This window comes from Elephas maximus, chromosome 24 (assembly GCF_024166365.1).
Source record: "Elephas maximus indicus isolate mEleMax1 chromosome 24, mEleMax1 primary haplotype, whole genome shotgun sequence".
NCBI lineage: Eukaryota > Metazoa > Chordata > Mammalia > Proboscidea > Elephantidae > Elephas > Elephas maximus.
The window spans coordinates 14,029,575-14,056,401 of record NC_064842.1 but is presented as its reverse complement, the minus strand read 5'-3'; the positions used below and the strand labels follow the sequence as shown (position 1 = coordinate 14,056,401).

Genomic DNA, 26,827 nt, shown 5'->3' with positions numbered 1-26,827 from the left:
CCCCCGGGCCGCGCACCCCGAGCTGCCTCCGGGAGGGGGGGGGGGAAAGGGCCCGGATCCTCCTTCTCCCCCTCCTCCTCCTCCTCTCCCCCTCCCCTCGCCCCTGCCCTGACCCCCTCCCCGCCGCCCCGGCCCCCCGCCCCGACCCCCGCCCCGGCCCCCGCCTCCCCGCCCCCGCCTCGCCCCCCCCGGCTTCCCACCACGGCCTCTCTCGGCGAGGAAACTCTGGCCTCCGCTTCCTCCTCCTCCGACTCGGACACCGGCGGAGCCTCCCCGCCCCCGCGGAAGAAACCCCGAGCCTCGGCGGCGGAGGGAGCAGGAGAGCCCGGGGCCTCGGCAGGCAGAGCAGGCCTCTCCCCTCCGTCCTCGTCGTCCTCGTCCTCGTCGTCGTCGTCCTCCTCCTCCTCCTCCTCCGTGGTGGTAGTGGTGGGACTCCCCCCGGCTGCTGCCCCTTCCGCCGCCGCCGTCCCCCACCGAAGTAGCGGCCACAGCCTGGTCAGCGGCAGCATCATGCAGGCCAACGGGGCAGGAGGAGGAGGAGGAGGCGGCGGCGGCGGCGGCGGCGGAGGAGGGGGCGGCGGGGGCCAGGGACAGACCCAGGAACTCGCCTGCCTGTCGGCCCAGAACGGGGAGTCGTCCCCCTCGTCGTCGTCGTCCGCGGGGGACATGGCCCACGCCAATGGGCTCCTGCCTTCCGCCCCCTCCGCCGCCAGCAACAATAGCAACAGCCCGAATGTCAATAACGGGGTCCCCGGCGGGGCGGCCGCCGCAGCCTCCGCCACCGTCGCCGCTGCCTCCGCCACCACCGCCGCCTCCTCTTCCTTGGCCACCCCAGAACTGGGCAGCAGCCTCAAGAAGAAGAAGCGGCTCTCGCAGTCAGATGAGGATGTGATTAGGCTAATAGGACAGCACTTGAATGGCTTAGGGCTCAAGTAAGTATCCCTTACAGGCAGCGGTGGTGGACAGACCGAGGGACAGAGGCTGCAGGGTGGGGGGAGGCCGCAAGAGCTCAGTCAAAGGGAGAATTAGTGCTGGACACGCAGGGCCCAGCACCTAGGGAGATGCGGCTCAGCCAGGCCCGAGCAGGGAGGAGGAGCTGACTTGACGGGGAATAAGGGGGAATCAATCAGCCTGGCAAATTGTGAGACCAGACAGACGGGGGGTGGTGGGGGGTGGGTAATAGAAACCCAAAGAATTACTCCTCCTCACACACCTTCAGAGCTGAACTGTCTGTCCGTAAAGACAGATGCCGAGGAGGGTGTCTCTGTGTGTGTTGGGGGAGGGGTGGATTAGAGCTGGTGGAAATAATGAACCTTGGAGGATTTGTTTTTCAAGTCTATCTTAGAGGCATCTTTGTGGGACACCTTCCCACCCCTTGCCATGACAGGCAACCACCCAGGCAAACTACCAGTCAGGAAGGACAATCACCCACAAGTGTTATGGTAACTGAGGGCCTGGGATAGTTTGGAAAGAGGCTGTTGAATAAATCTGATGGGCACAATGAAGCAAGATACCGTGTTTATGTCATTTAAAGGCCCTTTTATGTGTCCACGAGGTCTAGCACTAGTCTGAAAGCCTGATTTCAGACGGAGATGATTGTCTCAAAGGGGGGCATCTGATCCGGTGAATCATTTGTTTTCAAATACAATGTAGGTGGCCTTGTATACCTAAAATAGGGTGGAAGTAGGCACAGGCCTTGGCCCAGGACCATCATTTTGTACACACACAAAGAAAAACTCCTGTGGAAGGTCAGGTTCCAGGGAGGAGGTAGATGAGCCAGAACCAGAATGAGACTAAAAGGGGGAAAAATACAACAGTTTCCTAGCTCCAAAGCTCAGATTAAAATAAACTGCGAGGCTAGCCAATGGGTAGTGTTTGATATATAGATTTGTTTTGGGGGGAGGCAGGAGTATTAAAAACTGACATAACCGTTTTGATTCTCAAGCAGATCATGGCACTGTTGGTAGCCGAGAAACGAATAGAGCTGAATTAACATTGAAACACACATACCTAAAACTGATAAATGAAGGTTCTTAGATATCAAAATATCTCATGGAAGAAACTGCATTTGATGAACCGTTTAAGCTCTCAAAGAGATGTATATTGTAGGAAGATTCCATTTTATTCCTTAAGGAAATGGATTACTATGAAAACAGATTTTGTAAATGCTAACAGAACATATTACTGAGACAAGAAGCAAGCTGACAGCAGCAGGAGGAAATAACTCGTGACTGTTTGGAACCTACACCATAGTAAATTTGCTATTTTTAGTATAGAGAGAAAGGGAATGGTTTTTGATGCTAGATTTATTTTAAAGATTGACCTAGTAGAACTTCTTCACAAACGTAAGGTCTGGATGTAAGGCTCTCACTTAACACAGGTCATCTCTGTCACCTTGTATGGAGCTCATAATTTTTATCTTTTCAAAATGTAGTAACATAATTCGTATACGGAGCCTGATTTTCTCATTTATTCAGCCAGTTGGTTACAACACATTTTTAGAAATTGTATACTTTTTTAAACTTACGAGGCATTAAATGGCAGAACTGGGAAGGATTGATTTTGATTTTAGAGCCAAGAAAGGTTTTCCACTTGACTAAGTTGTAAACGTAGGTGGCCATTTAAAAATCAAGATTGTTTAAAGCACATCAAAGCTGTCTCCTTGTTCTCGGTCACTGAGGTTAGCATAAAAACTTTTGCAAGTGTTTGCCTGGACATGAGTTTGTTTGGAAGAGCACAACCTGAAGTCGGTCGGGTCTTTTTTACACTGTATCTCTCCTGCAGCCAGACTGTTGATCTCCTCATGCAAGAGTCAGGATGTCGTTTAGAACATCCTTCTGCTACCAAATTCCGAAATCATGTCATGGAAGGAGACTGGGATAAGGTAAAGTAGGGCACATAGAGCTGTGTGACTGCCGCTAACGTTACGTATCGGACGTGCGCTTTGTGACGTGTCTGTTTCCTTTTATACCGGTTTTGCAGGCGGAGAATGACCTGAATGAACTAAAGCCTCTAGTGCACTCTCCTCATGCTATTGTGGTAAGAGGCGCCCTTGAAATCTCTCAAACGTTGGTGGGAATAATTGTGGTAAATACACTTTTGTTCTTAGTTTCACATTTATGCTTATTGTAGTCGGTTATTAATAATACTAGGCCTCTGCCTCTTGTAAAAGATAAGGCCTAAAATAGTTCAATTTCGTATAATTGTATCTGTAAACTCAACTTGTAGAATGAGCGTTGATCATGGTTGAAAGTTAGAGCTTTGTGTCGTTGGCGTCGTGATCAGTGAACCGAGCGTGTAAGTTAAGCGCTGCGTGAATCGTATGGAAAGGCCTTCAGCTTTCGCGCTGTGAATAGTTTTATGTTTGTTAGAGCGAAGAGTAAGTTATATTTTTATATTACTTAAAATACTAAATGTGCTGGTGAGAAGGAAATGTGTTTTGAGTATGTGTGCATCCATACAGCCTTAAGTAGCTTATACATTAATGGTCTTTTTTTTTTTTTTTTTAAACCTTGGAGAATTAGCTAATTCAAACCAAATCCATTGGTGTGCGCACCATTTCCGCTCTTGCATTCCAGTTGTGTGAATTGACAGTGTCAAAGTTTGTGTAATGTGTGTCATTCTGGTGGAGGGTTGGTATGCAAATTGGGCTTTGCTTATTGGCCTTGTTTCCCCTACAAGATCAATTTCGTAGGTTAACTTGTAAGCCTCTTTCATAAATCTTAATGAGTCTTTTATCCTGATGTGCTTTAATTCTTCAGTAAATGTTGGTGAGGGAGATAAGGGGATAAGTTTTTTCTAAGTGCTTGTGATTGGAAACCATGAAGAATCAGCTGCTGGCTGCTGGCTGCTGGCTTTTTAACTTCTAGCTGATTCATTTGTTGTCAAAAGCAGTTTCCTGTCTGGTGGGGGAGGGAAAGAAGGCGAATAGGAAGTGAAGTAGGGAAAACAGCTGTTTGTTAAATATTAGTAAATGACTGTTACATTTTGATTTTTTTAATTGGGTCAAACTTTAACCTTTTCTGTCTTTGTCTGTAAACCTAACAGAGCCTAACTGGGTTTTTCTTTTCTTTCTTTTTGAAATCTTGTTTTCAAGTTCTTAATATAATTCTATACAAGTGTGGTTTCTTGGAGGATTGTTTTCCTTTTTTAAGCCTCACCCAAATTATATCTGTAATTTAGTAGTAAAATTTTTAATAGGGCCACTTCCTTTTTTTTTTAGTATTGGTTTATAGTAATTTGAGACTTCTGTAATGGGTTTAAATTATGACTGTCTCATTAGAAACCTTCATTAGAAGCCACGTGTAAACTGAAGAGAGGTAGCTGTAGATAATAAGGAGGAATCCTTTCTTTTTACAGCTTGTTCAGTCTATAGAACATTCTAGGATCTAATAAAAGATGAAGATTAAGTCTCTGGCTGAGCCTCACGCCATCAAACCGTTTAGGTATTTATACAAAGACAGGGGTTCCAACTTCGTCACCGTGAGCGGTGTTGAATGAGTTGCTTCCGAAGATGCAGTGCAATGTTTTTAAAGTTGCCCTTCACCTTGCAGACTGTCTTTAGATTTACTCCTCTTCCTTACCCTGCCTTCAGAAGACAGTCTAGTGTAAGATTAAATTTGTAATAATACTTTAGAATACAACTATTTGTTTTCTTAAGTGTGATTATTTTAGCTGTGTATCCAGACACATTTAAAGACTTAGTCTAGGCTAAAATTATATTTTATTTTTTAAACCTGAATGTTTCCACCACATTCTCTACTCTCCTCCCTCCCCCCATTTTTAAATTGTCTCCTGTCAGGTAATACTGCAAATAGCAGAATGTGCTCTGGATCTTCCGAAAGCTTGAGCACATGAATCAACATTTTTTTGGGTTTAGGTTCAAATATGACTAGCCAGGTTTGGGAAATTTGGGTGGATACCTGAGACCAATAGAAGATACTTGTGTGTATGTGTGTATATATGTTTGATTATTTTTTAATTTAAAAATATGCTTAAGGAAATTATTCAGATATTAACTTGACCTACAAAAACTAATACATTTTAAAGTCAAGTAGGGAGGAGTTTGAGTGTCATGGTTTAAATATAATTCATTTCCCCTTCTCTCTGAGTCATGATTGATATAACTTGGTTATAACTTTATTCTCAGAGTTAGAACGACTACTAAGTTAGCCGAGACTGCCCTTGATAGCCAGACTTCCTGTATAACTTCTGAGTTTTTTTTCCACATTAAGTTCAATTTGATAAATAATATGGAAGGAAAAGATAAGGAAATTTAAATATCGGGTGAGGTGGGAGGCAACACCTTACCTCAAAGATAGTGTAAAGCTGTCTTGCAAGCATGCTGGTCACTTAGAAATTTCAAGTTTTTATTGGATATTAGGAGATACGACGTATTACTGGGCCCAGAGATGCTGAAAAAGCATCAGTGACCAGAAATAATCTCTTAGAGAGGCCTGATTAGGAAGGAGTTGGGGAAAGAAAGGAGAGTTTATTTCTCAGCCTGTTTCTTTCCTTTTCGTTTAAGAAGCTCATGATCTTTAAATTAAAGGAAAAAAACCCTTAGTAGGGAGCCCTGTCCCATTCTGGCAAGCCTCAGTTTTGCCTGATTTCTAAAACTTCTTCAGTAAATTAACGTCATCATTGATACCATTTGTGAATTAAGAACTCCTTTCTTTAAACTTGAGGAGGTAAATACCATTTTATCCCCTATCCTTATTATGTGTGTCAAATACTTGAGTTGCTGAACTGATTTTTCAGAGAATAAAGATCTTCTTTCTCAGCCAGACCTACCTGAGCTTGGCCAGCAGCACATTGGTTACTGTGTACAATACCAGGATTTGATACCTGTTTGAGGATATTCTTTGTCTTAATCTGGATAAAGTGACTCAGAGAGAAATGATCCTACACTGCTTTGATAGCGTTCCCTGTATATACAGAAAAGTGTGTTTATATTGGCTTCTTTCAGGGTTTTGCCCCGCCTTCCTCTTCTGCCCCACCTCTGCCCCATAGAAGTAGAGTAACATTTCTGTCAGGATCTTGGTGGGGAAACGAGTGGAGTGGCACTCAGGGCACTGTCCCTACACACATTGGAATGGGGAGTGTGTGTGCATAGGACCTAATGACTGATACGAAGAAACAGATTAGTAAAAGACTTGCCCTGAATTAAAAAAAAAAAAAATCCCCCAAATTCCCATTTGGTAAGAAAACTTAGTGAAGAAATTAAATACACATGGAGGCCAGTTCCATGTGGCATTTAAATGAAAAAAATCTGCAACTAAATACTATTCTCAAGCTTGAATCAAAAATATACTATATGAAAAGAAACATTTAATATAGTGATAAATGGGAATATGTGAGCTCTTCATTTCACAAAGAATTGAAATTTTTTTTGCAGAAAAAATGGTGAGAATATCCAGAATAATTTCAATATAAAATCTTTTGATTTTTAGATATTTTTTGTTTTTACGGTTTTGTTTTTTGTCACCTGCTGGATTTGAAGGTTATTTTTTATTTGGCATGTAAAGGTTAACTTCAGGCTATATGCATAGCCACATATTTTTTAGGGAATCTTGGTAATTACTCTGAAATGTTAGTCATCCTAACAGTATATGTAAGATTTGGTAAGCGTAGTTTTTCTAGTTATATGGGGGCTCGTTTCACATTTTAAAGCTGTTTTTGTTGTTATTGTTTAGTTACAGATTTAAGAATAAATGAATACCAAGCATAAGCAATGTATTTTATAAAGGGTGTGTTTGAATATATGGCTAACTTATGTGAGAGTTTTTTTGTTTCGTTTACTTTCCCTAGAAGCCTTTTTTATAAAGCCATAGTTTATACTTCTCTTCTAAATATTCCTTCTTTAGAAAGTCTTGCAAAGCAGTTCATTATAATCTTAATTCCATAAATAAATGGTAAATTCTCAATACCATTTTGTGGCAGCGGTATTTTTTTTTTTAATATTTCTAATTAAAGAGCTGTCATTTGGGTTTTTATTTTAAGTGGATTTGAGATTTGTACCATGCTATTCATTGAAGTTTCTGAATGTGACTAACATTTTATACCTACTTTCAAAAAGTAGTTTAAAAAAAAAAAAGCCACACCAGTTGGCTTGCTCCATTCCACAGGTAGCAGGTATAATGAAGGGTCCCTTTAAGCGGTGATCCTTAATTCTTTGAAGGTTTGAAAGAAATTTCAAACTTAATATTCATAAACCTCTTCTCTAGCGTAGCTTTTCACAAACTTCTGTAGCAAAAGTCCTGTGATTGTAATGATCACTTTTAAGTTAAAAGATGAGTAGTAAGTATTAAAAAATATTAAAACCAAACATTTCAGAAAAATAAACTAAGAGTGAAATACTTCACAATAAGCAGGAAGTGGTTTATCCTTTCGAGGAGAAAGTGCTTTGTAGTTAAATGCATCAGTGACCAGATTATTACAGATATACAAATACTGGATCCCTTTAAAGATCTTTGTTTGACCCTCTGACGCAGGCATCCCGTTACAGCATCTAGAGGGAGGTGGTCCATCAAGCTTATGCTTCTACTTTCATGTATTTTGTTATTCTTATCGTGGTAAATATATACGTAACGAATCGTTGGCCGTTTCAGCAGTGCTTGTCCACTTTAGCCATAGAGAACTCAGTGTTTTGCAAACCAGCCTCTAGTCCATTTGTTGGACAGCGCTTCTTACTTTTGATAAGCCACAATCTGACACTTTACAACTTGTACGTAATGGTTTTAGTTCTGCTTTCTGCTGTACTTAGTCCTTTTTTCACAGTGTGGCTTTTAAATAATTCTTTGATTAACTGGTTTTTCTCCCAGCTTTTCAATACTTGTGTAACACCCTCTCCGCATGCCCCATGATAAAAGTGAGACTTTTTAAAAGGCAGCTTGAATACTTGAAATTGTTCTAAAATTTCATGCTTGAAATAAAAGTGTAGATGAATGTTTTGTGGTTAAATTTACTTTTTTACTCTTTATGCTTTGGTCACTAATGATCTTGTCTGATTTGAAATTATTATTCCAAAGTAGAGTTTTATGATGATGTGAAATTGAGCAAAGTGACATTAATCTACTATGACTCTATTAAACCAAAATATTGTGAGTCATCTTGAAGCTTTATAAAAAGTTATTTTCAAAGGGCATAGTAGAATGGTTTCTACTGTTCTGTTTAGGCACAAACATGTTCTGAAACTTCCGTCGACTTTTCCCCTGACTGCTGCTTTCTGTCATGTCAGAGGATGAAGTTTCTGCTGCTGCAGCAGAAGTACCTGGAATACCTGGAGGACGGCAAGGTCCTGGAGGCCCTTCAGGTTCTCCGCTGTGAATTGACGCCACTGAAATACAATACGGAGCGCATTCATGTTCTCAGTGGGTAAGGAAGCTTCGTTCTAGACTTCAGGTTGGTGGAGGGGCTGTTATTTTTACAATGGTTACTTTTCTCAAGTCACACTTCTTTAACGTTTTTCCAAGATCTAAGTCCCTGAATATTGCTAAATACTTAGATAATATTTGGGTAAATTCACTTACATGTGTACAGAGTAATTTTGTTATCCTAGAAAGCTTTCCACGTTAGGCTAGAGAGAGAGAATTCAGCAGGTGAAAGGGAGAAAAAATGTATTGCCGGTGAAATGGCGTTTCAAAGCCTTGTATAAAAACCCTGTGGCACGGATCACAGTAAGCAATGACGTTTCTAGGACTAGTACATATAAACGTTTTTTAGTGAATACTTGTCATGTGCTGGGGACTTTGCTGAGCATTTCGTATACACAATCTCATTTTATCCTCACATCCATTCCTTTAAATGTTCAAGTTCCCCAGGGATTGATCCTGGCCCCTCTTTTATCCTTTATCTGCATATTCTTCCCAGGTAAGCTGATTCTGTACAGGCCTTTTATATATTATCCATATGCCAGTGGCTCCCAGATTTATGATCTCATCTGACCTTCAGATGTGTATGTGTGACAACTTACTTGACAGTCTCCTTTTGGAAGTCCACTAGAACAAACTTAATTTGTTCCAAACAGAATTCTTGGTTTCAGCTGTCCATCCACCCACTGCCACCGCCCCCGCACCCCCTACCGAAGACCTTTTCCTCCTCTAGGTTTCCTTGCCTCAGTAAATAGCACCACCTTCCACCCATTTACTCAGTCCAGGAGCTTAATGCTCACCCTTGCTTTTCCTTTGTCTTTTAACTTCGGCGTGAATTAGCCTAACCCAAAAACATCCCAGATTTGTCCAGTTCTGTCCGTCTTCACAATTTCCATCCTAGTTAAGCAGCAGGTATCTCTCTCAGAATTCTACAGTAGCCTCCTGACTGGTCTCGCTGCCTTCACGCTTGCTCCATTAACAATGCGTATCTGACACAGCAGCTAAAGAAATACATGAGTAGAATCTTAAATAAACCGTTTCACTCCGTTCCACTGGCTTTCGAGCACATTTAAGATAAAGTTCAAAACCGCTACCCAGACCCTTTCCTGCCATCTTTTCCCTTAATTATTACTCTTTAGTGGCATTGATGGTCTTTGTTTCTTAACTTGCCGAGCCTTAAGGCACCTGCACTGTTGGCTCTACCTTAAACGCACCTACCCCAGTCTGTAGAGCTGGGTACTGGTTGCCGAGGCCCCAGCCTAGGTGTCCTCTCCTCAGACCGGCCAGTGTGAAACAGCTCCACCAGGCGTTTCCTATCATGTCGCTCTGTTATCACCTCTTACGTCTTTCTTCATAGCAGCTATCACCATATGATACGATCTTAGCACCTAGAGCAGCACTTGGCACATAATGAGTTTTTAAATACAAGATGATGGACAAAAGGATGAGCTGTGAACAATTTTTCCACATAATTATTGGTAATAAAATTTACTCCCAAAAAGTTATTTTGGAAACCAATATGTTCACAGTATCCGCCTTCTTATACCGTGTGTTTTGTGTCTTAATTACTCATACTGTTTAAAGTAAGTTCTTCTCATCAGCTAAGGCGTTATTTATCTACTAAATAGCAAGAGAACAAGCAGTTGTGCTCTTAGGTTTTGAAAAGGCTATGAAAATCATTTAGACTCTTAAGTGAAATATGGTTTATGTAGTTTTTTTTTTTTTTTAAAGGAGGAGGTGATACTGCTGGTAACTGAGGGTTTCCTTATATTATCATTTATTGAGCACCACCTGTGTACCAAGCAGTAGACCATGTACTTGATATGCTTCATTTTATTTAATCCTCACTGTCCTATTTAAAACCCTTTTTACAAGTGAAAAGAACCAATTTGGCAAAAACTTGTTGCCATTGAGTAGATTTTGACTCATAGCGACCCTGTAGGACAGAGTAGAACTGCCCCATAGGGTTGCCAAGGAGCGGCTGGTGGATTTGAACTGCTGACCTTTTGCTTAGCAGCCGAGCTGTTAACCACTGCACCACCAGGGCTCCTTGTCTGGCGAAGTACCAGACAAAACAGCAGACCTGATCTCCATGATCGAAGAGCAACTTCACTTCTTTTACTTTTAAAGCTGGTTCTTCTGAGAAGAGCCAGAACCAAGTCAAGGTCGCACTTCTAGCAGGGACCCTTTATCTGTTCTCCAGAGTCTGTGAACTTTAGAGTTTATGCCTCCATCGGTACATGGAGTTGTAAAACAAGTCCCAGATTTTGTGCTCAGGCGTCTCAGTGCCTGACACAAGATGACATAAAGATTATGATCCAATTATACCAGTTCCTGTGTGATATTTATGATAAACTCTCGGAGGTACGTTGTGTTTGTTTAATTAGCTTAGTAAAAGTATCTTTGAAGATTTTTTGAGTTTTTTTTGTTTTGTCTTGTTCTACTATTGAGAAGTGCTCTAGTTGGCATAGTGGCTAAGACTGGATATGGCACTGGAAGGCCCAGGTTCATATCCTACTTTGTTCTTGGTTATAGAGAAGTTACTTAAGCTTTCTTTGCTTTGATTTCTTCATTATAAAAAGCAGGATAATAATAGGGCTTCCCTCATACAGGACTGTTAAGATTAAATGAACTAATAGGTGTTGAGTGCTTAGAACAGAGTTTGGCACACAATAAGAGCTGCAGTATATATAGTAATATAATAGTATAGAACATATACCATTAATAGATAACATAACACAGCAATAATACTGTGTGTGTTAGCTGTTACTGTTAAATTACATCTTAGTAATTATACCCAGGTGCCAGGTATACTAATCAATTGGATTCATTGTAGAAACTTCTTCTTGATATGTTCTTTCTTAATAAGAACTAGATATCCAATATTTTTTAATTACATTTATTCCAAAGAAAAGGGTTTGATGTTTGCTGCTGTCTCTGATGTGTTTTTAGGTATCTGATGTGTAGCCATGCGGAAGACCTACGTGCAAAAGCAGAATGGGAAGGCAAGGGCACAGCTTCCCGATCCAAACTATTGGACAAACTTCAGAGTAAGAGTCATAATTTTTGATCTTTCTGTGCTTCCTCTAAGGTTAGTAGACATTAGGAGTCAGTGAAACTCGTATCAAGCCACACTTATCATTGAGCTTTGTTAGAGCGGGGACAAAGAGGATCCGTCAGGAGGCCCTTTAAACCACAGGTTTTAAACTTTGCCGTGCAGTCCACGAAGCTGAGCTAAGGCGTGAGTGAGAAGGCACTGTTCCCAGAGCATTTCTGCTTTGATTGGTTTTACGCAGTGGTGTTCCTCAGATTTTGTTTAGGGGGGAAAGTGCTGTGGTTAGAGAAAAAAAATGTAAACCACGAATGTTTTAAATGTTTTGTTGATTTCAATAGTAAGTCATAATTTTTCCCCCCCTAAGGTAAATTGTTTCACTCTCCACCCAAATCCATTAGAGAATTTTCAAATTAGAGTGAGAGTTTAATTTTTGCCAAATCGTTATGGAAAGGACCTTCTTCCCATCTCTAGTCAAATCATATTAGTCTATAATTTTCATGTTAAGGTGGGAATGGAAACCCTAAGAATCAGGAAACCAGATAGTTGAGGAGGTATAAGGCACTGAAGGGCTGGAATAGATTGGTATTAATAACAGAACACCAGGTAGTCCCTGAATTTCCGTAGCGTCCTCTGCATTAGGAGCGATTTAATGGGGCCTGGAACTTGACCTGTTGACAGCATTTTGGCCCTTTTTATGTGGAGATTTTACCTTCACTTCTAGTAATGCACAGACCCCCTCTAGTATACAGTCATCTTTAGATTTTTTTTTCTTTTTAGAAAATCCACACACAAAATAAAGCACTCCTAGACAAGTAGGCCCCATTCTAGTGATGACGTACGTAGCTCAAGCTGCCGACAGATATTCACAGAGATTACGTTTAAGAGACACAGTATGGTTGGGGAAGGGGCCGTTGTAGCGGAAGATGAGCAAAGGTATTAAATAAAAGTTTACACTGTTGTTGTTTTTTTCCTTTAATATTTCTCTTTTTTAAAACGTCTTCCCTTCAAGCCTATCTACCACCATCAGTGATGCTTCCCCCACGGCGTTTACAGACTCTGCTGCGGCAGGCTGTGGAACTGCAGAGGGATCGGTGCCTGTATCACAACACCAAACTCGATAACGATCTGGGCTCTGTATCTCTGCTGATAGATCACGTTTGCAGTCGGTAAGACGCAGGCCTCGCGTACTCTGGCATACACACGTCTCACAGACTCACTTGTGAACTTTACATAAATGTTTTCTTTTTTAGCATTTTATCCTGTAGCTATAATTCATATCTGATTTAGCCTGTGTTCGCAAGTAGAACCACTAATGTTGAAAATTAAAAGAAATTTATGTATGTTTGTATCATAAGCCACACCTTGAGAATTGAAGCTGTAAAGCTTACTCTTTCTTTTCCTGTCTGTGGGTTTGGCTAGTCATTTCCTCTATTTAACAATTTTTTTTTCTCTTTTTATTTTTATTGTGCTTTAAGTGAAAGCTTTCAAAACAAGTCAGTCTCTCTTACAAAAATATATATACACCTTGCTATATACTCCTTGTTGCTCTCCTCCTAATGAGACAGCACACTCCTTCTCTCTACCCTGTATTACCCCATGCCTATTCAGCCAGCTCGTGTCCCCCTCTGCCTTCTCATCTCGCCTCCAGACAGGAGCTGCCCACATATTCTCATGTGTCTGCTTGAGCCAAGAAGCTCACTCCTCACCAGTATCATTTTCTATCTTGTAGTCCAGTCCAATCCCTGTCTGAAGAGTTGGCTTTAGGAATGGTTCCAGTCTTGGGCTAACAGAAGGTCTGAGGACCATGACCTCCGGGGTCCTTCTAGTTTCAGTCAGACCATTAAGTCTGGTCTTTTTATGAGAATTTGAAGTCTGCATCCCACTGCTCTCCTGCTCCTTCAGGGGTTCTCTGTTGTGTTCCCTGTCAGGGCAGTCATTGGTTGTAGCTGGGCACCATCTTGTTCTTCTGGTCTCAGGCTGATTTAGTCTCTGGTTTATGTGGCCCTGTTTGTCTCTTGGGCTCATAATTACCTTGTGTCTTTGATGTTCTTCATTCTCCTTTGTTCCAGGTGGGTTGAGACCAATCAATGCATCTTAGATGGCCACTTGGTAGCGCTTAAGACCCCAGACACCACTTTCCAAAGTGGGACGCAGAATGTTTTCTTAATAGCTTTTATTATGCCGATTGACCTAGGTGTCCCCTGAAACCATGGCCCCCAAACCCCTGCCCCTGCTACTCTGGCCTTCAAAGCGTTCGGGTTGTTCAGGAAACTTTTTTGCTCTTGGTTTAGCCCAGTTGTGCTGACCTCTCCTGTATTGTGTGTTGTCTTTCACTTCACCTAAAATAGCTCTTATCTACTATCTAATTAGTGAATACTCCTCTCCCTCCATCCCTCCCCACTCTCGTAATCATCAAAGAATATTTTCTTCTCTGTTTAAACTATTTCTCGAGTTCTTATAATAGTGGTCTCATACAATATTTGTCCTTTTGCAACTGACTTATTTCATTCAACGTAATGCCTTCCAGATTCCTCCATGTTATGAGATGTTTCACGGATTCATCATTGTTTTTTATTGATGCATATTATTCCATTGTGTGAATATACCATAATTTATTTATCCATTCATCCGTCGATGGGCACCTTGGTTGCGTCCATCTTTTTGCTATTGTAAACAGTGCTGCAATGAACATGGCTATGCATGTATCTGTTCGTGTAAAAGCTCTTATTTCTCTAGGATATATTCCAAGGAGTGGGATTGCTGGATCATATGGTAGTTCTATTTTTAGCTTTTTAAGGAAGCGCCAAATTGATTTCCAAATTGGTTGTTCCATTTTACATTCCCACCAGCAGTATATAAGTGTTCCAGTCTCTCCACATCTCCAACATTTATTATTTTGTGTTTTATGGATTAATGCCATTCTTGTTGGAGTAAGATAGAATCTCATTTTAGTTTTGATTTGCATTTCTCTAAAGAAAAAAAAAAAGATCGTGAGCATTGCCTTCTGTATCTGTTAGCTACCTGAATGTCTTCTTTAGTGAAGTGCCTGTTCATATCCTTTGCCCATTTTTTAAATTGGGTTATTTGTCTTTTGGTTGCTGAGTTTTTGCAGTATCACGTAGATTTTAGAAATCAGACGCTGATGGGAAATGTCATAGCTAAAAACCTTTTCCCAGTCTGTAGGTAATCTTTTTACTCTTTTGGTGGAGTCTTTGGATGAGCATAGGCGTTTGATTTTTAGGAGCTCCCAGTTATCTAGTTCCTCTTCTGCATTGTTAGTAATGTTTTGTATGCTGTTTATGCCATGTAGTAGGGCTCCTAGCAGTGTCTCTATTTTTTCTTCCATGACCTTTACTGTTTTAAATTTTATATTTAGGTCTTTGATCCATTTTGAGTTTTTATTCATGGTGTGAGGTATGGGTCTTGTTTCATTTTTTTACATATGGACACCCAAGTGTGCCGGCACCATTTGTTAAAGAGACTGCCTTTTCCCCATTTAACTGACCTTGGGTCTTTGTCAAATATCAGCTGGTCATATGTGGATGGATTTATGTCTGGATTCTCGATTCTGTTCCATGGTCTATGTATCTGTTGTTGTACCAGTACCAGGCTGTTTTGACTACTGTGGCGGTATAATATGTATTTAACAATTTTTTTAAAGACTCGTAAGTGATGTTGTGTGGGAATGCCGTGATCCATGTGTTTACTGTCCTTGAGTGCCAGGATAGCTTGGTGGTGCTTTTTCTGGACATTGTGGCTATTTTAACTGTAGCCCCAAATTATTTTCTGCTTATAAAGATAGAAGTACTTTTTCCATAATGAAAATTTTGCTTTTTTTTTTTTAGAAGATGGACCATAAACTAAAACAGAATAACAGTTACTACTTTTCTAGTTTAGGTTTTGTTATTTTACCTACTCGTGTACATTGTTTAACTTGTTAGAATTCAGGCTTCTCTTTTGATATTAAAAGTATTTCGAGTACAAATGTCCCTGCTATTTTAATAATGATCTCCAAAATTAAAGCAAAGCTTTAATTTTTAAGGTACTGGAAAATGAATTGTGAAATCTTTCAGACTCCAGGAAGGAAATGATTTGTTTCTGATGTACTAAACACAAAGAGGAACAGCTGCAGTAGACATGCTTAATTTCTTTTGCCAAAGATCATTGAAGAACTAATGAAAACATGAATAGGAAGGACAAAAATATATAAATGTGAAGACTTTGCATAAATGAGGAACTACAGAGTACCCATAAAAATTAAGTATATATGCACATTTGCACTGTGATTTAAAATAATTTTTTTAGGTGCGCATTTCTGGATGTATACCATTTGTCAGTGTAGTTGACTTCTCAACTCATCCTCCCCAATTGCAAAAAAAAAAAAAAATACTAATTGTTTGGAATATTAGCCTTAAATGATCTTGAAGCTTTGGATTATTACTTAGTGAAAATCTTAGATGTCCTAAAAGAACGTGATTACAGAGACTTCTCCATCCTTGTTTGACCTTTTGATTTTTCAGCCTTTCTGCTCTTTAGCACTGTTCCTTCACTTGCTTATGAGAATTTTTAATCTTTTTGTTTAAATTGAATAGAGGTAGCGGGAAGTGATAGATTAAAAGGCTGTGTCATTTCACGCGTCATATCCCTCTTAAGGTCACTATGAGTCGTAATCGACTCGACGGCAACAGGTTTGTTCAGTTTTTGTTGTTGTTGTTAGGAAATTTAGGTGGCTAAGTGGATAAAGTGTTTGGCGACTAACCAGAAGGTCAGTGGTTGGAATTCCCAAGCTGCTCCACGGGAGAAAGATGTGGCAGTCTGCTTCTGTAAAGATGTACAGCCTCGAAGCAGTTCCACTCCGTCCTGTAGAGTCTCTGTGAGTTGGAATCGACTCAGTGGCAGTGGGTTTGGTTTTTTTGGGTTTTTAGGAAAGTTGAGAACAATGTTAAAATTAAGGCAGTTGTAAACCCAAATTTTTGTTGTCATTCATAAATTTATTGCTGGTGGAATACATTGGAAGTGATAATGACATTATAGTTCAAGAGCTGTCAATAGGTTAAGAGCTAGCCTTTCTATTTGAAGATCTGTGGGATTAGAACCTACATTTTCCCCCAGATGTTTTCATTCACATACCAGTACCTATGAAATTAAATGATGAAAAACACTTGGTCTGACTTTTTCCAATTCTCAGATTGAGGCCAGGCTCCTGTAAGCCTATGTAGGAAAGCACTGAAGTTTTACATAGGAGTAAAAGAGTTCTTTTTCGTCAGAAATAGCCATTGATTGGAAAATTTTCTCTGTAATCTTTAAAAAATTAAAAAAAAAAAAACTTTGACTCTATGTTCTTCCTAATTATCACTCTTTCTCCTCCGTTTTATGGCCAACCCCTTGATATAAATGCCTCCTGTACATTCATAATATCTGTGGCCTTTTTTCCCCTTCATTCTTCCAGTTGCTGTAATAATAGGGCCTGTGCAGGTAACATAACACAGAGACTGTTGCTGATGTTGATGAGAACCTCCTCTTCACGGTTAAATCCACTGGACTCTTTCCAGACTGTGTCTTTGCCTTTCTGTAGCATTTGACTACTCTGTCTTGGAATTCACTCTTTGACTTCTAAAATATTCCAGATTTCTGGTTCTACTTCTGGGTCTTCCTTAGGTGCCGCCTCTTTGCTTGTCCCTTTAATGAGTGAGTATTCCAGAATTATGTTTCCTCCCTCATCTTACACTCCTCCTCAAGCTGTACTCCCATGGTTCTCATGATGTAAGTCTGGACTAGCGCTACCTCCCAAGCCTTAGGCCTTAATACAACAATTTCGATGTTGCTTGCATACCTTAGACTTACCATGTCCAAAGTAGAGCTTTTCTCTCTCTTATCCATTGCTGCAAAGTCTGCTTTTCCTCTTGAATTACCTATCTCAGTGAAAGGCTACCATCTACTCTGTTTCCCCAAGCCGGAAAACTGAGAGTCAGCTTTTGACTTTTCACGCCAGAGATAACATTTAAAGACACTAAGGGGGACATGTCAGGCACCAAGTCGTAGACGTTCTTGAGAGTGAGTTGTTATGCCCTTTATTTTTGAACTGGGAAAATAGAACCTGGTTTGACTTAATTCCTAGTACTCTACATTCATCTAGAGGGCTTCAAAACAAAAGTTGATAATTTTTCATTGTCTGCTTTACTTCCTTTTACAAACCAGATTTTAGCATTGAAACTAGAAAACAATATTTTCAGAAATTTAATCAGCATTGAAATCTAAATATCAGCTTTTCTCGTTTCTCTTTAGTGAATAGAGAATTAGTTAAGAATAAGTGAACTATGACTTCTTTTTTAAAATCCAGAGCCGCACTCGAAGAGCTTTTATCAGATTGTATACGTTTTATGTGTTCCACAGTTAGGGTATCCGTATTGCTGGTTAAATTTGACCGGAAGAAACAGCATTTTGTTTATTTATTTATTTAAATAATCTTGTGCGTTTCTTCATCAACAACCAACCAATGGAAGGCTGTGTCCATAGGTGGCTTTATAAATATTAATTTCTTTAGTAGGATTTCTATAAAATATAGCAACTTACAGTTTAAAAGATTCAATTTGATTAAAATGTTACCTTTTCAGTTTTACTTGGAAAGGTACTAATCTGTATTTTTTTAATGCCGTCTTAGATTTTAAATTTATTTGAAAGCAAACACATACATATAAACTTTCACTTGTATGCAGCTAAAAGTAGGCCTTTAACAAATTGGGGGCTGTTACATTCCTCTTTTTAAAAGATTAATGATAAAGATAATGACAATTTAAATACCACTTCAGTGTGATACTCAAATACAGCTAATTTTTGATAGACTAGATGATTTTCACCCTTGAACCTGTCCTTCCTTAAGGACACTTTGCTGCTCTTAATTTTAAATATATTTTTTCATTAATGGTCAACTTGTAGCCATCCGAATAACTGTATATTTTATGCCTACATGTAAAGTGTTTCTCATCGACTAAATGACATCTCTATTGATTGCCCTGGTGGCACAAGTGTTTCAGAGACCAGCTGCTAACCACAAGGTCAGCGGTTCGAGTGACTGGACCAGCCACTCCTTGGAAGCCCTATGGGGACGGTTTTGCTCTGTCCTACAGGGTTGCTGTGAGTTGAAATTGATTTGACAGCAGTGGGTTTGGTTTTCGTTTTTGGATCACCCTGGTGAATTGACAGTATATTTTTTCTATTATGTATTGGTTTGGGAAAAATAGAGAAGACCATTTTTTAAGACAGGCTTAACAGTTTACCCATTAATGTTAAATAACTTTTTGTTTAATAATTTAGAGAATTTATAACATAGAGCTGTACTGTCTAATACAGTAGCCACTAACCACATCCCATTGCCGTTGAGTTGGTTCCGACTCATAGCGACCCTATAGGACAGAGTGGAACTGCCCCATAGGGTTTCCAAGGAGCAGCTGATGGATTTGAACCGCCGACCTTTCGGTTAGCAGCCTGAGCTCTTCTTAACCACTGTGCCACCAGGGCCCCAGTAGCCACATGTGGACATTTAAATGTTAACGTAAAGCATATTCATTTAAATTAAAAAGTCCCTCAGGCACACTAGCCACATGTTAACTTGGTGGGTACCGTATTGGCCAGCACAGGTATATAATATTTTCATTGTCACAGAAAGTTCTATTGAACAGTGCTGATGTAGGAATTAGAAAAGGACAGAATGAGTTTAAAAAGTGAGTGCCTAATGACAATAGTCGTTCTTACAGTAACTGATCTAAATGCCTTACATTCGTTATTTCAAACTTGTATTTCATCCTTGTATAAGGAATCTTATAAGGCTTTGTCTTTTATTCTTGGAGAAATTGAGATTTAAAGAGATTAAATAACTTCCCCAGAATCACAGCTGGCAAGTAGCTCAGCCAGGATTTGAACCTAAGTCTGCCAGAGCTTAGCTCTCCCATTCTTAAGGCTCAAAGCTCTACACTCAACCACTGCAGCCCCTACTACATATTGTGCTGCTTCTGGGCTCCTTCCACAATAATACTAGTAATCACCATTTGGACTTCTATTACGTTCTGGGAACTTCAGATGCATTTCTAATGCTGTTAGGTAGATATTAATCTCATTTTATAGATGAGGGAACTGAGGCTCAGAGGAGTTAAATGACTTGCTAAAGACAGTTTTAAAACTTGTGACTGAGCAGGGATTTAGATTTACTGTCTGACTGCAGTTCTGTTTTTGTTATACCAAGTTGCTTTTCTGATAGAAGCTTAACTAGATTTTATATAAATGGAGGTGTTACGTTATTCCTTCTAGAAGAACCTGATGCCAGCCGGTTTATATAGGTACACACGAAGGTCCTATTAGTTTTTATTTATAGGTATTGACTTCATGTTAATTAATGAAAAGATTTCATATGAACTGAGTTTTATTTTTAAAGTTTATAATCTCCAAAGAAGCTTTATCAGTTGTTTTCTCTTTTTCATTATCCTTACAGTATTTTGAAAGAATGATTATGTGTGGACTTTTTTGTTTTAGGAGGCAGTTCCCATGTTATACTCAGCAGATACTCACGGAGCATTGTAATGAAGTGTGGTTTTGTAAATTTTCTAATGACGGCACTAAACTAGCAACAGGATCAAAAGATACAACAGTCATCATATGGCAAGTTGATCCGGTATGTACTCCAGTGTGAGTGTTTAGGTCGCAAAAGGAGGTCATTTTGAGTCTAATTCTTTGACTATTAATTTTTAAAATATGCATATATAAATGGTATTCTTTTCTAAGTGCATTTTTTATCGTTTTTGTCACTTCTTACTTTCTCCTGTATTGTCTAGATATGTATGTAGATTACAAAAAAACTGCCCATCCCGTTGCTGTCAAGTCAGTTCCGACTTATAGCAACCCTGGAGGACAGAGTGGGACTGCCCCATAGAGTCTCCAAGGAGTGCCTGGCGGATTCGAACTGCCGACCCTTTGGTTAGCAGCAGTAGCAGTTAGCCACTACGCCACTAGGGTTTGCACGTGTAGATTAGTTTCTAAGTTACTGAGCTGTTAATTGTGCTAAATCTGTGCGTGTGTGATTTTCTGAATAACCCTGTGAGATATGAACATCTCTTTTGGGAGGCTCCCATGTTGAAAGAACAAAAAAGGAGCCATAAAAGGAAAATTTTTAAAAAGAGGGGACTCAAATTTGAGAGCATACAGCAATTATTATGCTCCTGCAATAAGCTATGAATGATGAAGGGTAATTCAGATACGCTTTTTGCCTTAAAACAAGATTCTTTATTTTTTTTTTTGGTACCATAGACCTTTTTAGGAGTCCAGCAAACATATGAACTCTTCATAAGAATGATATTTTTAAGTGCAAAACACATTGGAAACCCAATTATATTGAATTATAGTTACCTAGGTAGTAGAAAAACAGATTACAGTGGAGTTATATGTTGCTTCTTTATTAACACATTAAATAACAAGTTTTAGCAGCAGATTATAACTACCAGAACTTTGAAGTAATGATGAGCATAAATGATGTTTTGAGATAATCTGCAACAACTCTAGTATGATATGAAAATATTTGAATCTCTATTGGTAACAGTCACAGATACTGCTAATACTCTTATGATTAATTGCCTGCGTTCAAGTTGGAAGGAAGTACTGAATTTCAGGTTGCAGTTAGTGACAATAAAGATGGGTCTTTTTCCCATTTCAGTTCGTGGACCACTGATTCTACCCATGGACCATTTCTTATAGATCTCAGGTTAAGAACTCCTGCTGAAGGAATGTACAGTTTAGAAAGGGAAATAAAGCACCGTAAAATCAGCATCCTACAGTATATATAAAGCATTACGAAAGCACCAAGGAGCTTTACATGGAGTACCTCATTGAAGAGGTAGCATTTGAGCTTCGTGTACATAACACAAGTGGAGCTCGGGAAGGGGCGTTGTAGGAAGGGAGGGGGCTTCCCTTGCCATTTCCCCTTTCCCCAAGATAAGATACTAGGATGAATAAGGTTAAAGAGTAGGAAATCAGACTAGAAAAAGAGTTTGGGTTCAAATCATGGCCTTTGAATACTACTCTAAGGAGTTGTAATTTCATTCAGCAGTCATTTGCAAGCCATTGAATTGTCTGAAAAGGAAAGCAACCGTATCAAAACTGTCCTTTACTAAGTTTTTCTAGGAGCAATGTGTGAGAGTCCCTTTATTTAGCAAGTATTTATTGAGCACCTGCTGTGTGCCAGGCCTTTTGCTAGGGAAGACAGACTGAGCACGTGACACGGTGTAATTGTGCTGTGGTAACTGCTGCGGGAGCTGGTAGAAGAGATCCAGCTGGAGAGCTGGGGAAAGTCAGAAAAGGAAGTCTTAGATGAAGAAGGGCTTAAAGAACTGTTCAGGCAACATTCGCTAGGAATGAATGGCCCTTGTGTGAAAGAAAATGTGGCTTGGGATTTGGGGGAACGTTTTTGGTAAACTAGGAGATGAGGTTGAAGGAGTAAGTAGCAGTCAGATCAAGGGGGATCTTGTATGCCTTGCTAAGGAGTTTAGACCTTTATGCCAATATTTTCCAGAGCGTTTTTGCCAGAATACTGGCCGTGCAGACTGTTAATAGGTGTTACGTATACAGGGCTTTTGTGGCCAGGTTCGCCTAGGAAATGCAGAGTTAATGCTTACGTTCCAATCTGCAATATGGATGATTTTGGGGACCATGATTTTTAAACAGCTATACTACAGGGAGTCCTTTGGAATGGTTTTAATTCTCCTGGTATAATGGCTTTTTGTTACATCACATAGTATTTGAGAAAATTTGACACCGACTTATGAATGTTTGTCTTCTCTTGTGCTTTTTTCTAATAGAAAAAAGAATACAGAGAGAACCTTAAGATGTGATTGATGTCATTCTAGTGCCTGGTTTCCTTTAACAGTTTTTCATAAAACGAATTTTAGTCATTTTCCCCCCCTCAAAAAATCTAAGCAAAGTCATACCGATTCAATGAACACGAAATTTCCACTTTGAATAGGTAATGTTAGTTTGTAAGTGTAGTACTTGCAAAGATAGAGTATTGTCTCATTTTTTTCGACTTTGCTTTTTATAGAATCATTTTATTAACGTAGAAGAACAATTGTTTTTTGAGTCACATACTTCTGAATGACTTTGTCATCAATTTAGAAGCAAATCTTTGTGCAGAATCAAGAAAGCCACTATGAATGAAAGTTTGTCCCTCAACGGTCTTGAGTAGTCAGAAAAACGTGACCTGCTTGATAAATTACGCACGCCACTCTGACCTGAGGATATTATTGATGTGCCTACTAACTAACGCCCTCTCCCCAAGAAGAGTCAGAAGGACTTGCATTGTTAACTATTCAGTTTTGTCAAAACAGTAGAGATTTGGACTAGAACATTGTATGAATGCTCAGACTTAGGGCCCAATGAAGACACAAAATACAGTTAACACAATCCATTTGTCAGTGACATTTCTGAAAAAAAATCCCAACCTAATAACATCAGAGCAGTTCCAACTGCTTATAGGTTATCTCTGCTGGAATTTCCCACAGGCTCAAAACTGGACTCAGTAAGCCTTCAGACTTGAATCTAAAACTCATTGTTTTGTCCCACCTCTAGCCAAATTTTTACTTCTTCTATTCCCTGCCCACATCTATTAAACCAAAACCTGGAGGTTGTGTTTAAACATTTCTTGTCACATTCTGTGTCGGTTTTATCTCCCAAGCATTTTTTGATCTGACCTCTTTCAGTCCTGACCGTTGTAGTTTGGAACCTCGTTTCTTAACTGCGGCTGTTGCATTGGCACATTATGGGTTTCCTTATCCTGTATCTCTTCATTCTCATTCGTCTTCCATGTCGTTGTCTAAGTTACCTCTCCCTAAAGTTAAATACTGTTTTATGTATTCCCAGGCTTAAAATTTCAAGCGGCTGTCCACTCACAGGATAAAATTTAACCCTTTAGTCTAAAATAAACACATAAAATTTCCCAGCCTTGTCACCTGCCACTTCTTACACTTGCATCCTACAGTTCAGTCTCCAGAGCCCAGAGCGTGGGCTGAGTCCTGCAGCCCAGATTCAAATCCTGACACACACTATTAACAGAGGCAAGTTTCTAACCTTTCTAAACATTCATTTCCTCCTTTCATTACGTACCTCTCAGATTTGTGGGAATCGAGATATTTTTTGTGAGTAGGGCCTGGTATACTGATTAGCACTAAATTTAATTACCACTACGAAGTAGTACTTTTGCTGGTAGGATTATAAAATGGTGCAGCCACTTTAAAAACAGTTTGGCATGTTCTCAAAGTAATAAACGTGGACTTACCTTATGATCTAGAAATTCTACTCCTCGATACCTCCTACAGAAGTGAAAACATACGTGCACGCAAAACCTTGTAGGTAAAAGTTCATAGCAGCATTATTCATAGTAGTCAAAATAAGCAAACAGCCCAAATGTCTATCAAGTGATGGTAGAGAAGCACAGTGTCAGTACCGTGAAATCTTATTTAGCAATGAAAAGGAATGAAGTACGGATACATGCTACAGCATGGATGAACCTTGAAAACATTGTACCGAATGAAATAAGCCAGTCACAAAAGGCCACATATTTTATGATTCCATTTGTATGAAATGTTCAGAATAGGCATAATAGTTGCCAGGGGCTGTGGGGAGAGGGGAGCCCTGGTGGCGTAGTGGTCAAGAGCTATGGTTGCTAACCAGAAGGGCATCAGTTCAAATCCACCAGCCATTCTGGGAAACCCTGTGAGGCAGTTCCGCTCTGTCCTACAGGGTCGCTATAAGTCGGAATTGACTTAACGGCAGTGGGTTTTTTTTTTTTTTTTTTTTTTGGGTGGAGAAGGGGAATGGGAGGTGGCTGCTAATGGGTATGGGGTTTTTTATGGGGGGATGATGAAAATGTTTTAAATTTATATAGTGGTGGTAGTTGTGCACTTTAAAATGGTGAGTTTTGTGGTATGTAAATTATATTTTAATAAAGTTGTTTGTTTAATAAGAGGTAGTAGCTCTGTGACACCCATCTGTTTTTAGTTCCCCTGAAAGGTCCCTAACAAATTCTCTGTTATCTTTATATTTCCATGCCACTGTGCCTTGTCTATAGCCCAAAAAACAAACCACCAGGGCTCCTTGTCTGTAGTAGATGCTTAATACGTATTGCAGTGTGAGTGAATCTTTATGAAGCAAACTGTTAGAGGTTCAGTTGGGGGAAAAATTGACGTGAAAACTTTTTCAGGTTAAATTGTATTAGCAAAGTATATCAGCCATTTTAAATTTTTGTGCTGGATAACAGTGACTTCAGGAATGAGAGTTAACTGAGTTATCTATTTTCTCTCCTAGGATACTCACCTGCTAAAACTGCTTAAAACATTAGAAGGACATGCTTATGGTGTTTCTTATATTGCATGGAGTCCAGATGACAACTATCTTGTTGCTTGTGGCCCAGATGACTGCTCTGAGCTTTGGCTTTGGAATGTCCAAGTGAGCAAGTTCCATCCTTGGATTAGCCTTTCATTAAAGCATAGTCATACTGCATGTATTCATCAAAATTTTGTTCTTGTTCATCAGTTGAACAAGACCATTTAACCCAAGTTACTATAACATATCTCTTACAAAAGATCATTCTTCAAGCGGCTCACAAGTGTCCAGATTTATACATGTAAATATTATGCTAAGCATAATAGAATTTTTGAAAGATCGATACGAGTGTTTTTGAGAATGTTATACTTTGTACTATGGAATTTATACTATTTATTACCATGGTTCTTGCACCTCACAAAGGATTTTATAGTTGTTTTTGCACAGTTTCACAGTTGTGGATGAAATTTGCCTTTCAGGTGTGAAAGCTTGGGCATCAGACCAAATTTTCCGTTCTGATGGCAGTTGTACCATCTCCTTAAACCCAGTATTTAATATTTTATTCTGAGCTAGTTTGGTAAACCCACATGGTATTTTGAGTACTTCCTATTAGGGTTTTTTTTTTTACTGTTTCTGAATGAAAATTTGAACTTTGTTCAGGGCCTCATTTTAGAAAAACTTAGCGTTATATTTACTCCATTGTTTACAGGCCATGTTTTGAAGGCCCTATAGTTACAATTTAAAAAAAATTTTTTAAACTTATATAAACTGACAGGTTAGATGATAATCTTTTTGTTTTGTTTTGTTTTATAATCCCTAGGCAAAAAAAAAAAAAATAGGCCAGGCTGTGGGTTAGATCTAAAAGTATAACTTGATGGGTAGGATTTTGAGTCCAGGGACCAGTAAATAAGTTAATCCTTACAAAGAGTGTGAAGATGAAGCTCCACAGAGAAGACTGAAAGAATCCAGATTTGTAGAGGGCAGAGTGAATGCTGAGATGGGCCGAAGAGGATAGGCCAAAATTCTCATTCTGTCATCTGCATATTAAAACCTTACTGCTTAGTTATCTCCTTATGTTTCAACCCTAGCTTTTTATTTAAAAATTTTTCAAAAACGTTGAAATTTACAGTGATGACCTGTATGCTCACTACCCTAGGTTCAGCAGTTGTTTAATCTATTTCAAGATTTTTTTGTGACATTGTGTGTATATATACATACACGCGTATATGTATGTACCTGCATACATACGTACTCAACGCATATATCCATATTCAAAACATTTGAAAGTAAATTCCAAACATATTTACCCCTAAATACATAAGCAGTATCTCCTAGAAAACGACATTCCATATAACCAATACTATATTATGTCTAAGCACATTAACTCCAGTTCTATAATGTTTAATACTCATTTCGTAATCAAAAATCCCCAGTTGTTTAAAAGATCTCTTTTATGCCATTTTTATTAAAGCAGACTTCAAGATTCACACATTCTATTTGTGTTCAGGGGGTAGCAATGCACAGAATAGAACACGTGGCCTTCTCTCAATAAAACATAACTTGAAGTGAACCTGAACTAACAATGAGAGTTTTTTTTCCTATTAAAAGCTTTTTCCCCCTCCTCAAAAGGGAGGAGGTATGTAATCTAAATCCTGTAATAATGTTGTTAGGTGCCGTGGAGTCATTTCCGACTCACAGCAGCCCTGTATTCAATGGAACAAAAAGCTGCCAGGTCCTGAGCTGTCCTCACAGCGATTGCTGTGTTTGAGCCCATTGTTGCAGCCGCTGTGTCAGTCTGTCTCCCTAAGGGCCTTCTTTTTCAATAACCCCCTACTTTAACAAGCATGATGTCCTTCTCCAGGGATTGGCCCTTCCTGCTAACATGTCCAAAGTACGTGAGACAAAGTCTTGCCACCCTCGCTTCTAAGGAGCATTCTGACTGTACTTCTCCAAGATAGGTCTGTTTTTCTGTCAGTCCATGCATATTCAGTATTTGTCAACAGCGTAATTGAAAGGCATTGATTCTTCTTCAGTCTTCCTT

General features: G+C 39.5%; 1 protein-coding gene across 4 annotated transcripts in view; it reads left to right on the top strand.

The window, feature by feature from the left end:
* The first annotated feature begins 167 nt into the window (after positions 1 to 167).
* Positions 168 to 26,827, top strand: part of WDR26 (WD repeat domain 26) — a 43,061-nt gene continuing 16,401 nt past the window's right edge. Inside the window, exons 1-8 of one of the 4 annotated variants that reach the window (XM_049868158.1) lie at positions 168 to 932; positions 2,785 to 2,884; positions 2,983 to 3,087; positions 8,240 to 8,376; positions 11,325 to 11,422; positions 12,437 to 12,593; positions 19,954 to 20,092; positions 24,769 to 24,909. In XM_049868158.1, coding sequence (XP_049724115.1) covers positions 511 to 932; positions 2,785 to 2,884; positions 2,983 to 3,087; positions 8,240 to 8,376; positions 11,325 to 11,422; positions 12,437 to 12,593; positions 19,954 to 20,092; positions 24,769 to 24,909 — 1,299 coding nt within the window. In that variant the 5' untranslated portion in view covers positions 168 to 510. Of the gene's footprint in view, positions 933 to 2,784; positions 2,885 to 2,982; positions 3,088 to 8,176; positions 8,377 to 11,324; positions 11,423 to 12,436; positions 12,594 to 19,953; positions 20,093 to 24,768; positions 24,910 to 26,827 lie in introns of all 4 variants that reach the window. The other 3 variants (XM_049868157.1, XM_049868156.1, XM_049868155.1) reach the window with 3 other exon arrangements.